At 37.3% G+C, this 14482-nt stretch overlaps 1 protein-coding gene across 4 annotated transcripts in view; it reads left to right on the top strand.

The window, feature by feature from the left end:
* The window catches only part of ESYT2 (extended synaptotagmin 2), a 96968-nt gene extending 82865 nt beyond the window's left edge, over window positions 1-14103 (top strand). For all 4 annotated transcript variants that reach the window (XM_049798263.1, XM_049798260.1, XM_049798261.1 and 1 more), the window contains 8 exons: window positions 1528-1614; window positions 2382-2531; window positions 3599-3987; window positions 6808-6906; window positions 7527-7658; window positions 9048-9153; window positions 10705-10754; window positions 10880-14103. In XM_049798263.1, the coding sequence (XP_049654220.1) occupies window positions 1528-1614; window positions 2382-2531; window positions 3599-3987; window positions 6808-6906; window positions 7527-7658; window positions 9048-9153; window positions 10705-10754; window positions 10880-10925 (1059 nt within the window). In that variant the 3' untranslated portion in view covers window positions 10926-14103. The remainder of the gene's footprint in view (window positions 1-1527; window positions 1615-2381; window positions 2532-3598; window positions 3988-6807; window positions 6907-7526; window positions 7659-9047; window positions 9154-10704; window positions 10755-10879) is intronic.
* Window positions 14104-14482: the final 379 nt, after the last annotated feature.

Below are 14482 nucleotides of genomic sequence, written 5' to 3' on the forward strand. Positions count from 1 at the left end.
AGAAATGTCCAGGTCAAAAAGGACACTGAAGATCATCTGCTTGAACCTTCTGCTTAGAGTAGGGCCTTAGATTAGCCAACGTGTTGTAGCTCTCAGGAGTTCGTAGTTTAGCCAGGCTACTGTGTTATGTCTGCTGCTTTTTCTGCTTTGAGGTATGGACCACTTCTGTGCTTTGAGGGCTGTCCTCTAGCACTCGTGAGCTCCTTTGCCCTCCAAGATAGACACTCCTGGAATCCCTTCTAACAGTTTGGAATACCTTCTAACAGTTCCTAGAGCAAGTTGAAATCTGCTTTTATTCTGCTATTTGTTTTCCTCATGCCCCTTAAACTCTGTGATCTTAAGGTCTCTCTAGCCAAGGCTGCTGTTGACAGTTGCATCTGCAAAACAGTATTCCTCATTTGTAAGGGGTAGACTCAGAAGACCACTACTCCTAGTCAATACATTCAATGATTGAGAACAACCGTAAGACAACAGTATGTGTTTTCATAGCACAAACCCTTAAACTGGTTGTGTACAACTGTGCTACTTTCCCAGAAAACATTAGAATAGTTGAAGCTCTCAGTGAGAACCTGGTTCTGCAGATCTGAGACAGACTTGAATTGTCTGAAGAAGGTGTCATCCATCTCTTTTTCCTAATTGGGTGGTCTGTAACAGATGTCTGTCATGAGATCGATCTTGATGATGATCCCTCTGATTCTGACCCAAGGTATTCAACATACTTGTCACCCATAACTAACCTCCGTGTATTCAAATGGGTCTTTAAAATAAAATACCAACAGTGAAGTGATACCTAGATAGGTAGATACATGCAATATCAGTGTGGAGTTTGGGGGGTGGTGTGGTTGGTTTTTTGTTGGGGTTTTTTTTTTGTGGGTTTTTTTTTTTTTTTTAAGTAAAAATGTCAGTGAGCGAAAAGGAGAGGACATCTAATTTGGCTTCTTCGTACCCTGTCAAAAATTGTCACAAAGCATAAACTAGATCTTGTATACAATCTTAATTTTGATACCTATTAGAGAATGCAGGTAGAAATTCAAGTCCTTTGTTCCTGGAGATAGCTTTTTTTAATGAATGCTTTCTTCTCTCTCTGCATACACCCTCCCCATTAATGAGTTGCTGAAAGCAGTGAGATTTGGCATTGAAATCTTCCACATGGCTACTTGGGAGATTAGAAGGAAAAGTATTAGTTTCTAGGAGTTTCACTGAGTTAGGCCCTATAGAGAAGTATGAGAAGAGAGAGAATGTGCCAGTCTGAAGACCTTGCATTCGTTCGTAGACTGGTGTGAAAGTGTTTTACTTTACATACAGCAACTTCAATGCAAAATGTATTCTACTACATGTCCTGTGTATAATTTTATATGTGATACTATATATGCCTTGAGTAGATCCCACTTGGCCTTTGTTTAAATATGTGAGGTTTCAGACATAAATTTTGCAAAGCCAAAATGAAAAATGTAGTCAACTCTTGACACCAGCTTTATTAGACAAAAATGTTTTATAATTCATATGCTTTGTGTTGTCTAACTTTAGATTCGATACAAGACCAATGAACCAGTATGGGAGGAAAACTTTACTTTCTTTGTACACAATCCCAAAAGACAAGAACTTGAAGTTGAGGTATGTTGTCTCACTCTCTTTAGATACCTTTCTTTTCTAATACATTGCAGTAGTAACATTCAGATGTTACAGGCTGTTATGAAATGAGACTGAATATATTATAAACACCATTAAAACTATAGTTAAAGTGTTTTTTAAGACCAGTCTCTGAAATGTTTAATTGCATTTACTACTAAAAGGAAGAAAGACTATAACCAATCTCTCACCAGAAGAACATGGTGGTTGTCTTAGTTAAAAAAAAGTGAAAAAAGTAAATTTTTATACCTGTTTTGAACCTTAACAGTCTTAACTGCTAGCAGAAATTGCTGACTTGTTTCCTTTCTCATCCCAAGTCTTTGCTTTATCCAAATACCATATCCCTTTACACTGCTGACATGTCATTTCCGTAGTTCAAAGAGACTGAAGTGTAAATGAGGACTGTCCTAGTTACTATTCCTCAAACAGTTGTGGGAAGTAATTTTCACACAGACCATTTGGAAACTATGTAGTTATTTTGATCAAGAGTCAGGTAGATGTAGATGAGCTGGTTAGTCTTCTGTCTTGCTTTTGCTGTAGAAGATTGGGATGAAGAAACTAGGCATTGAGTATATTTGGCGTTTCCTTATTCAATGTAAAGTTATCTTATGATCAGGGAAATTTGGTTTAAGAACAAACTACATTTGATATTTGGATATTTTTTTTTTTAATAAAACTGTCATTTCCTTTTCCTTCTCTGAATTCTTACAAAGCAGATGCTACAAAATGACTTAGCTTCTGTGTTCCTTCAGGTGAGGGATGAACAACACCAGTGTTCTTTGGGGAACTTCAAACTGCCTCTAAGCCAGTTGCTAGAGAGTGAAGATTTAACTATGCATCAGCGGTTCCACCTGAGCAACTCCGGTCCAAACAGCACTATAAACATGAAGATTGCACTCAGGGTACTCTAAAACTTTTCCCATTGTAAATATCTGAAAGCATATTTAAGACTTGTGATTTCTGATCTTCTAGCTTTATGGAGAATATAGTACATTTCCTTGGGTGTCACAATGCCATGTGTCCTTAGTTGTGGTAGTGCTATTAAATACTATCACACAAAGATAACCTCTAATTGAAATACATTTGATTTCAAAACCAGAAAATTCTCTGAACAAAACGGTTATCAGCTGCATTAATTAAGACTGAGGTTCCTCATGGTTTTATGTTCCGAAATCATGTTTGGAATCTGAATTTCTTCAAGTCTTTTATGACTCAGTAGGCTACAGATCAGTGAAATCACCTTTGTCTTACAGAAATGGAACTGAGGTCGTGATGGTTTAAAAAGAATAAAGTTTATAGGGAATTAATTTTCATAGTATTAGAAAAATTCAGACCAACTTTCAAGTGCATTGGAGTTTTGAAGACAAAACTTGGATACCTGAAAGTTGGTTTTGTCTTTTTCGCCAGCTAAATTATTTGGTTTAGTAAGGTAATATACCTCTTTGCAAACACTGTCAAACTGCTGTTAATTTCTGTTATTTGTTCTTTTCTAAAACACTTTCTTGCTTACTTGTCATTAGTAAATGAAGGTAACCTATAACAGAGAAAGTAAAGACAATGAGTGAGAAGAACTTGTGATGTAGGATTAAATTTCAAAAGATTAGAAGAAAAAAAAATTATAGAATACCTTTCCAGGTGGTTAGAGCTGCAAAGTAAATAGCACTTGCACCAGAAGTGTGTAGAGTATGGAAAGGGAATAATGAGGAGAATAGTTCTAAATGAATGGAGAATTTCACATTGTTTTATAGTTACTGCAGTTGCCACAAAGAAGATGGAGCTCTGTTTTGCTGTGCAAAAGGTTTCCAGTGGTAGAGTGAATAAGTATAAGTGTGAATATTTTTAGTCCTGCTTTCATATCTGAACTTAACAACTTGTCACCAATCAGTACTCTTGTAGAAAGAAAAAAAAAATTGTTCCTGTTTTTTATACTGGAAAATAGTAATATTATATGTATTTCTACTGTATCTAGGTCCTTTCTCTTGAAAAGCAAGCAAGATCTCCAGATCATCAACATTCAGCCCAAGTAAAAAGGCCATCTCTTTCCAAAGATGCAAGAAAATCATCTTTTAAGCCTCAGGTTCCTGTCTCGCCACCACCTGATTCAAACAAACCTGTTCCAGCTTCCCCAGTGACTGATAGTGATAAAAAGACTGATACAGCTGAAAAAAGTCAGCCTTCTAATGCCAGCCCTCAGTGGCCAACAGATCTCAGCCGAAGTTCTTCCAGTCTTCATGCCTCTAACTTCTCTTATTCTCCCAGCCACCTCTCGGTCAAAGAACCCACTCCTAGCATAGCCTCAGACATATCTCTGCCTATTGCCACGCAGGAATTACGGCAAAGACTGCGACAGCTTGAAAAGTACGGTGTTAATTACTTGTTTTTGCAATACATCTAAGTTGATTTATAGAAAATGTCACAGTGCAGACAAAGAAACAGTGCTTAGATTGCATCTCAGTAATATTTTTTCCTGTTGCAGTTTGAGTCTGGCACCTGAAAATCAGTCATTATGATTTTCTGCTTTCTCCTGGTACCTCAGTTAGATTCTGCTATTAGAAGTTACCTTACCATTGCAATGATCTGCAAGATAAAGTCCACCTTGTTCTCATAGCTACACTGTGTAGTGCTAAAAAGAGTGGGATGGCAATAGGGAAGGATACTTTTTGATACAACTTTAATCACTTTCATGGCAGTAGTTGCCTGTTTCACCACTGAATCCTATTAGCATTAATATTAAGCTAATTAAGTGGAATATAGTTGGTCTTTTTAAATTACTCAGAGGGATAGTTGACTAGAAAGAATGCTAAATGAATAGTCAGTTACTATTCAATTAATGAGGATTACTGCAGCCATGCTTTCTTAAATTCTCTAATATTTTTTTACTTGCCTCAATGGGCAGCTATACTTACCAGTAAAGATAGCTGAGCAGCCATTGTGCTCTGAATAGGAGAATGGAAACCATTAATTCCCTATTCATGTAGCTTCTCTGTGAATCTAAGTAGAAAGATTCATCTTTTTCTCTATCAGAGTTCATAGGATCAATAAAGTAATATAGGTTAGAAGGAACCTCTGGATATCAGTCAGCCTTCTGCTCAAAGCACATCCCACTTCAAGTTAGATCAAGTTTCTTTGGCCTTGTCCAAACAAGTTTTGAATGTCCCCAAGGATGGAGATTCTATAAACTTTCTCAGCAACTCCAGTGCTTAACCACTCCACTGTGAAAATGTTTTTTTTCCGTACTTCCAATTGGAATTTACCTTGCTGCAACTTGACTGTGGCCTCTTGTTCTTTTACTGTGCACAGCCACGAGGAGTCTGACTCAGTCTTCTCTATAATGTCTGTTTTAAGTAGTGAAAGACTGCAGTTGAATCTGATCTTGGCTGTCTCTTCAATTTGTACAAACTAATTTCCTTCACCATCTGCTTATGTGCTCTAGTCCCCCATTTATCTGTATGGTCCTTTGCTGTCTTATCTTCAGTTTGTCAGTCTCTCTTCTGGCCCCAAACTGGGTTAGACTTTGTTAATTATGATAAATGTTGAAATACTACTTCTTATTTAATACACAGATTTCATACTTTCTTATTTGATGATAGTGGTAAAGATAAGGAGGTCCTTTATTGCATGCCCCATGTTTTTAGGTGCTCTGATTTTTTATTAATTTTATTTTGACTAAGAAAATTCTGAACCAAAATGCTTCATTCTAGTTTTTAAAGTGAAAGACTTGGGAATTTTAATGGAGCAATCACTTTGTAGTAGCTATTCACAAAAGAGGTATGCTTCTCCCTTGAAGTTAAGATACACTTCAGGTGGTTGAGAAATGCCAAGCAGGCCATATACTATCCTGTGTGAAATGGAAAATACAGTCAGTTCACAGAAACTAAAATAAGTATTTCATAGAGATAAGGGAACTCTGCGAATGTTTGCCAGTCTTTAAAACAGAAATTCTTAAACATGGTTGTTGTGGTTTAACCCCAGCCAGCAACTAAGTACCACGCAGCGGCTCACTCACTTCCTGCCCCCCCGCAGTGGGATGGGGAAGAAAATCGGGAAAACAAGTAAACTCATGGGTTGAGATAAGAACGATTTAACAGAATACAAAAAGAAAAAAAGAAACTAATGAAGGTAATGATAACACTAATAAAATGATAATAATCAGTAATAATAAACGGATTGGAATATACAAGTGATGCACAGTGCAATTGCTCACCACCTGCCAATCGATCGACACCCAGTTAGTCCCTGAGCCATGATCCCCCCGCCCCCACTCCCCCCAGTTCCTGTACTAGGTGGGACATCCCATGGTATGGAATACCCTGTTGGCCAGTTTGGGTCAGGTGCCCTGGTTGTGTCCTGTGCCAACTTCTTGTGCCCCTCCAGCTTTCTCGCTGGCTGGGCATGAGAAGCTGAAAAATCCTTGACTTTCGTCTAAACACTACTGAGCAACAACTGAAAACATCAGTGTGTTATCAACATTCTTCTCATACCTAGCTCAGAAACGTAGCACTGTACCAGCTACTAGGAAGACAATTAACTCTATCCCAGCTGAAACCAGGACAGTGGTGATTGCTCTTTATGTAAGCATGACCTGTATTTATAAGTGTAAATTAATTCTAAACTTTTTTCAGTGTGGCATGAGCTACAGAAAAGTGAAATGGCTGTGTTTATACTGTGATTTGAGCTTTTAAGATAATAAGTGGTTTTAAGTATCACTATTTTAATCCCAAGAATATATTTCTACATTAGAGAATTTAGAAAAGAATGAGCTGTTACTCTAATTTGTTCCTGACCATAGGTTAGAGTGGCCTATCACTGAGGTTTTCATTGCAGTTTGCACCATTATTCTATCCAATTTCCTAGATGCTGCTTTAATGTTTATTTTAGGGTAAGCAAGTTCTTTACTGATAATGGTTTTCAAAGTTCTGAAGAGCACCTGACCTCTAAAGTGACAAGAATATTTAGCTTATTTTGGACAGTAGAGCAACATGTTGCACAAGGAACTGAAGTACAAGAAACTAATGGAAGACATGCTAACGTGTGCTCTGTTCTTTCACATTGGTCTAGTGAAAAGTTAAATGCATAATACATGATTCCTGAGAACACTGCTCAGCATGTATTTCAGTTGGGTCTTACTTTAAATATGCATTTTAAAAACTAAGCGTAATGTTCTACTTTTTCCTGCAGTGGAACGACTCTGGGGCAGTCTCCGTTAGGACAGATTCAGCTAACAATTCGTCATAGTTCACAAAGAAACAAACTGATTGTGGTAGTGCATTCCTGCAGGTGAGCATAAAATACCAAATTTCATTTCTGTGCGTATTTCTTTGTAAACTTTGTCACATCTTGACTTATCCTCTTAAATTGATTGTCTGGATGATCTTTCTTATTTTTAAAATAACATACCGATTGTAATTATGTGTAAATACAAAAACATACAGAGTTATACTCAGAATCAGTAAAAACTTTGTTGAAGTTTTTGCTGTGATTTTGTATTTGTCTCTTGTGCCTCTGCCAGATTTTAAATGAAAATGGCATGTAGATTTTTGTCAGCAGTGTCTGAAAGCTATCTCTGAGAGAGTGAATTTTTCATGGAATGACAAAACCACATGACTGTTGGAAGCCATATCTAAACTTTGAATTGGAATTTGAGAAATACTGTATTCCCACCTCTGCTGTCTGCTCACCATTTATCTGATCTTGTACAAGTCACTACTCAGCATTTTTGTTAGTTTTTCTTTTGCACTGCTGTTATTGATGTGCTGTATCCTGTGCATCGTACTTTGTGCAGGATACCCCACAACTGATTCATGTACTAAATTAAGTGATAGCAGTGTAGACACTTATATTCAGCAATGTCTGATTTATTTTCTAAGTGTTTTTCCTTGTTTTTTCACTGGTCACAGGAATCTAATAGCGTTTTCAGAAGAAGGATCCGATCCATATGTGCGAATGTATTTATTGCCTGACAAGAGACGATCAGGAAGAAGAAAAACACATGTATCAAAGAAGACATTAAACCCAGTGTTTGATCAAATGTATGTTCTACACTATGTGTAGTAGTTTTATATCATGTAATTACAAAGCTGTCAAATCAAGGTTTCTCAGCTTACCTGAATGGATGAACCACTGAAGCTCCTAGTTGTCACCACCAGACTTGATCATACCTTTCTCTTCTGCTACGATAGCTCTTCCCATCTTTCTATTCCCTGTTATCACTATAGCCCTTCTTACTCTGGTACCAGCCACTTTTCTTTTCTGCCTTCTCCTGTGTCAGTTACATCCCCTTTGTGCTGGTAGCTAAGAAGCAGCGTGCACTCTTCTGGAGGGTTCAGAACATGAGTGCCTTTTAGCTGGCCAATGCTGTTGGTATCTCTTCTTGCCAGGAAGCGTGTTGACTCTGACTGGCCGATTGCCTGGCTGATTGATGCTGCCTCTGCATGGGACTGGCCAGCCAGTGTCTACGCATGATCAAATTGTTCAGTCAGTCAACTTGGTGGCACTTCTCAGCAGCCAGGGAGTCAGGAAATTTCCTTGTAGGTTTTATCCTGGGCCATAGGTTGGAAGTGTGCAAGCTTGTGCAATGTTATATTGTACAAAAATGCTTATCTTTGCACTCAGCTTTTTGATGGTAGTTTCCCTCACACGTGTACTCCTTACTCCCCCACCCATCACTTTTCAATAAAGACGACCTTTCTCTACAGACTGAAAGTTAATTTGGGGAAAACAACGCTTCATTCTGTCCAAGGGAAATCTGTAAATCATTAGTTAGAGGCCCTGGTACGTTTTCCTGGTCAAGCAGCTCTCTCCTGTTTATTCCAGGTAATAGATTAGTTTTACTGTGCCTTTCCAAGTAAAATGTATTGCAAAGCAGTAAAGCTGTTTAAGAACTGTAGTGACAAATAGATGTAGATTGTGGTACAAACTTGCCCTCACCTTCTGTAGGTTTCAGATCTAGCAAACAAAATGCGTTCTTCCTTAAAAGTTGGTAGGTTTCCTTGGTGTGCCAGGAAAGAAAAGGAGCTCTGGTTATCAAGGGTGGAGGATCAGTAAGACTGACCAGTCTTTCCCTTTGGGGAATAGTGATACTGGGCTGTCGGTACAGTCTGATTCCTCATTCTCTTCTCTGGAGAGTCGGTGGTTGACCTTTTCCTTCTTTGGTTTGGTTTGGGTTTTTGTTTTGTTTTACCAGTGGCTTTTAGAGACCAAAGGTAACAGAAGTCTCAAACATTTGATGTTGATATTGATCATAGTATTGAAGAAGAATTTTAGGGAAAACATTAGGAATTTTTTCTTTGTTTATCTCAGACCTTATTTTTTGTTTGGGGAGGTGGATGGTTTGGTTACGACTTGAATTGTTTAGCTGTAGGGAATCAACTTGCACTTCAGGTACAAAATTCTCACTAAAGCATCACTTTGCCCATCAGATTTGATTTCAGTGTTTCCCTGCCGGAAGTACAGAGAAGAACACTAGACGTGGCAGTGAAGAACAGCGGTGGTTTCTTGTCCAAAGATAAAGGGCTGCTTGGCAAAGTAAGTTGACAAGAAGCAAATTCTGTTAATACAGCATGTTGTTATACAAGACTAAGGTGGTCTTGTGATATGAGCTTGTTAGTGTTGATTGAAGCACCTGATTGAGGTACAAAGCTTTTAAAAATTATAGATGGCTTAGTTGTCAAGCTTCAGTAAGGGGTGGAACAAACTGCAGAACAGACATCAAATAATGTGTCAGTAATCTCTTCTAGAGGATGGTAAGTTCTGAGGATCGCAGTAACAAAAGAAACCTGCATGTCAGATTTACTAATCTGTTCTGGTTTAACCCCAGCCAGCAGCTAAGGACCACGCAGCCGCTCACTCACTCCCCACCACCCAGTGGGATGGGGGAGGAAATTGGGGGAAAAAAAGAAGTAAAACTCCTGGATTGAGATAAGAACGGTTTAATAGAACAGAAAAGAAGAAACTAATAATGATAATGATAACACTAATAAAATGACAACAGTAGTAATAAAAGGATTGGAATGTACAAATGATGCACAGGGCAATAGCTCACCACCCGCCGACCGACACCCCGCCAGTCCCCGAGCGGCGATTCCCTGCCCCCCCACTTCCCAGTTCCTAAACTAGATGGGACGTCCCATGGTATGGAATACACCGTTGGCCAGTTTGGGTCAGGTGCCCTGGCTGTGTCCTGTGCCAACTTCTTGTGCCCTGGCTGGGCATGAGAAGCTGAAAAATCCTTGACTTTAGTCTAAACACTACTGAGCAACAACTGAAAACATCAGTGTGTTATCAACATTCTTCGCATGCTGAACTCAAAACACAGCACTGTACCAGCTACTGGGAAGACAGATAACTCTATCCCAGCTGAAACCAGGACATAATCATAGAGTCAGAGAAAGAAAACAACCAGTAGAAAACAGATGATATCTCAGAAAATGTTCAGACAAAACTGGAAAGACAAGCAAGAGTACTTCAGGAAACACACAGAACAAATGTTTGTTTAGTAATTAAAATTCCAGATTGTAAATTCTCTGAGAAAGAACTGCTACTGGAGACGTTCCCAATGCCACAACCAGCTATTGTGTTTACAACTTCACTGTTCTATAGGCACTCATTAAATCACACTATTTCTTACATATGTGATTTGGAGCACGCAAAAAGGAATAGTAAATTACTACACCCTTACAAATTGCCATATTTGAGCTCTGTAAAGAGGATGAGAGATATCAGAATCGTGGTCAGTTCATGGTGAATGGTGTTCTTAATTTTCCTGTTTACCAGGAGGAGTGTTAGTGTAAACACATCGGCTGATTGCCATTGCCAAGATACGTCATGTTCAGAATTCAAGCCTTTGAGGTGCTCTGAGACCATATCACTAAATGGTATAGATTTTTTAGGTCAAAACCAGCAACTTGAAACTTTACTACAAGTTGAGCAGGTAGCTGTGATGACAAGGATGTAAAATATATTGTTTATGAATGGCATTACTTACACTGTAGTTTACAGGATTGTCAGATTTGATCTTTAAAAGACATAGAATGAAAGGCACACATAATGCATTGATTGCTAATTTAACTTCCACAGTTATTAATACCTCTGGCGTCGGAAGAACTTGCTAAAGGCTGGACCCAGTGGTAAGCATAATATTTCCTTTATTAATAATAATACTACATACTAATAATTACTGTGTTAATAATAGTTTTAATAATGGATGCTAAATGTAAAAAAAAAAAAAATCCTTTGTTTTTTTCATCTTCAGGTATGATTTAACAGAAGATGGTACAAGGCCGCATGGTGCAAGTTAGGCCCATGGATACTGGGAATTCCCCACGCATAATTTTGCCAACCTTTATATATTTTTAAAGCGTTGTTCTCACAGATGTACCAATATTATTTTTATAGCTTTACTGATTTAGTTCTTAGACACATACCCAGTAATTTTATAACACTTGGTCATTTTATGTAGACATAGCCTTTCTCATTGTTAAACTTTGTATTTTAATTTGCTAAACAATTTTAAGTGTTACTGTAATGTGCAATAGTACAGTAAGGTAACCTTTTGTGTTTAAATTGACCTTTATGATGGCTGTACCTATTAGAAAGTGAAAAGATTATGTTCTGCTGTTTTCCTGCCTTGTTTTATATCTCACGAAGGTATACTGTACCATGTAAATATATACTATTTTTTTATAATTCTTTCATGCTGGTTTGAATTCAGAAGAAAATTAGATAAAGGTTATAGATATTTTCCTCTAAATGCATGTTAATTTCTTCAGATGAATCTCTCTTGTCTTTGCAGCACAATGGTCTTACTCATTTTGTGATATTCTTCAAAAACAAACTGCAGAAAAACATTTTTACTTTGTTGTTTCTGGCCCAGTGTGGCTAGCTTAAAATGTACAAAACATTAACATTTTAATATTTATATAAAAATGTATTATTGGAAAATCAGCTATAGAATATTATAAATAAAAATGAGAGTTCTATAAATACTGTATAAATAGAGGATGAGGTCCATGAATCACAGTTTCTAAATCTGAGTTTTCATTTAATGGAGTAAACATAACAAACAGTACAGTTTTATTATACAGGTTCACTTGGATTTTGTTATTTATTCCTGTAATCTATAGTACTAGACATGTGACCTTTTGAAGGTATGAGGACATGGATTTTTCTGTATTATAAACAAAATCTCTAACCACTTAGAGCTGTCCTTACTGCCATGTTCCACTGATTTATAAGGTATACAAATCAGCTTGCAATGTAAGTTCATATAGTAGGCATACGTACGAGACATATGTTATTTTTATTATGCAATACTGTGCTAAATAGTATATTGTGCTATACCTTCTGTAATACTAAAATGGAACACCAGTAGGTAAGAAAGTGTGAAATTGACTTGAAACTGACTTGTCTTTACAGTTTCTTCATTGCTACTTAGTGTGTTCGGTGCATGAAAAAAATGCACTTCAGTGGTCCACACAGGTTTCTGGAGAAATAATGGCATTCTACTGAAGCATTGCCATAGTCTGCTGCAAGACTACAGCAGTGATACAATTAGCACAAACTGATAGAAGTAGACAGTTGAGAGTTGAAGGGAGAGTATCAGCCTGAATAGCTGAGCTCATAACTCTGATTTTATGAATTATGAGGAAACTTTTTTGTATTCAGAACTGATTTTTGTTTTTCTGGTAAGTTTTCTCAGACTGTTATAAAAATGTGCATTAAGAATCCAAGAGAACAGTTCAGCTCTTTCAGAGCCAACGCCCTCATTCTTGGATAAGTATGCAATTAGACAGACAAAGTATATTACTTAGCTAAGATTCTAGAATGATCTCTCAGCCAAGAAAGAATTTTAAAGCAGAATATAAACTCCTGAAATTAGCTTTATTGTAAGATTACTGACAGAACCTTAATTCTGGATGTAGAATATGCCTACACTACTAGATGTACCAAAGTGCCTACCATAGATGTAGCTTTTTGTCTTTTTCAAGTTTAAGAATTGACTCATTTCAGTTTGTCTAAATTCAGTTTAACATGAACTTTTGTCACGGATGTGTGTGACACACATGCATACACCTCTATACAGTGATGGCCTTCTTATTGCCGCATTTTATACAAGACAATTTTAGCAAACAAGCTTACACTGTAAATATTGCTGCTGTTACTTTCTGATGGACTGGGCAATAGAGAGAGGTTCTTTGGTATGAAAACATTTCCATTTGAAGGCTTCACTCTATATTGGAATGTATGAGTATCTCATATATACACTCATCTATTCATATAAAATGTAATATATTATGAAGTACGTATTTTCTTTGCTAGGTCTCCATTAAAATGTTAAGAATGGAAAGACAGAGAATTATTGTTAATGCAATGAAAATGCAGAAAGTGAAATCTGATCTAAATAAAGGAGGTCTAAGAGCCGTAGTTCAGCATGATTGTCTTCTGACTTGGTTCAGCCTGAGGTGGAAAGACTTTAGCTGTACATCTTGGCCAGTGACTCCCCAGAGTTTGATCCATAGCCAACAAATGGGCTGTTAAACTGATTTGGTGCTTCAGGTCTTAAGTGAAGTCTGGGGACAGATGTTAGAAGACTCTGCACCTAAATAAAAAAAAGTGCACATTCTGTCTTCTAAAGTCTCGAGGGGGAAAATAATGCTGTGTTTGGGTAAATGTGAGATGATAGCACAAAGTGAGTAACTGAATGAAGCATATAGGACAGCTTTGCAAAATGGCTCACAACCTAAAATTAGGGATAGGTTCTTAAAAGAGCCCAGTTCCCATTTAGGAATCTAAAATGAAGAGATTGAATTGTCATTGTAATTCAGCAGCAGTAATTCCCATTGACTGTAATCAGTCCTGGATGTCAACATTTAGAAATGTTCTCCTGAGTGAATCTGGATCAGAATATGACTGCCTAGATGAGATTGATTCTTTCGATGGTTGAAACAAACCTCTCTATCATAGTTACCAAATTCTGATTGTTCCGTTTATGTGGAAGGAGGAAGGACAAACGTTATTTTTCCTCTGGGCAAAAATTGCACCTCATTATCAAGTCAATGTATTCAGTATCAACTGATAGCTTTTCATGTAGTTCTTGTTTATCCTGTGCCTTAAAATATGAACATATGAAGATGTTTAAGAAACGGCTAAAAATAAGCTTTGTTACCTGTATGTACCAACAACACATGTTCTCTACTATTGAAACTGTTTTTAGAATTATTCTGCTTCACTGACAAGAAAACCAGCTTTCTTAATTATAGCAGTGGTATAACCCGAACTCAAATCAGCATGCATATCGCTTGGATTTGGATTAAAAGAGTTCTAATTTTCTGTCTTGAATCCTTTATCAGAGCTGCAGCAAATGATGAGAGTTGAAATGAGAACAAAGGGTAATCAATTTTGTACAGATTGCCTTTTTTGCTCATGTAATTCTACATTATGATGCATGTATTTATTCAATAAATGGTTCGTATGGAAGTCAGTGTGTTGCTTCCCTCTACACACACACACACTCCCTTTTCCTCCCTTTTGCATATCCCTGTCCTAATTGGTAATATGATGAGGTGAATTTTTAAAATAGTCATGTATGCTGACTACTCTAACCTAGGTAGCCGTGCTGTAAGATGTGTAGGCAGATTCTTGGGTTTCACGTGAGAGAAAGTGGAGCGAGAAGTACGGGATACTTAGCTGGGGAATTCCATGCTTGTTGGTCTGGAACAGATTCACATGTAAGAATTAGTAGGTCCTTTGTTCAACTTCAGTGTCTAAAATTTTTTCTCTTAAAATGATCAGTTGAACAAATTGTCATGATTCTAGTACTTAGTAATCAATTGTTATTACTTATGTTTTCAAAAGG

Source organism: Accipiter gentilis, chromosome 4, assembly GCF_929443795.1.
Source record: "Accipiter gentilis chromosome 4, bAccGen1.1, whole genome shotgun sequence".
Taxonomy (NCBI): Eukaryota; Metazoa; Chordata; class Aves; order Accipitriformes; family Accipitridae; genus Astur; species Astur gentilis.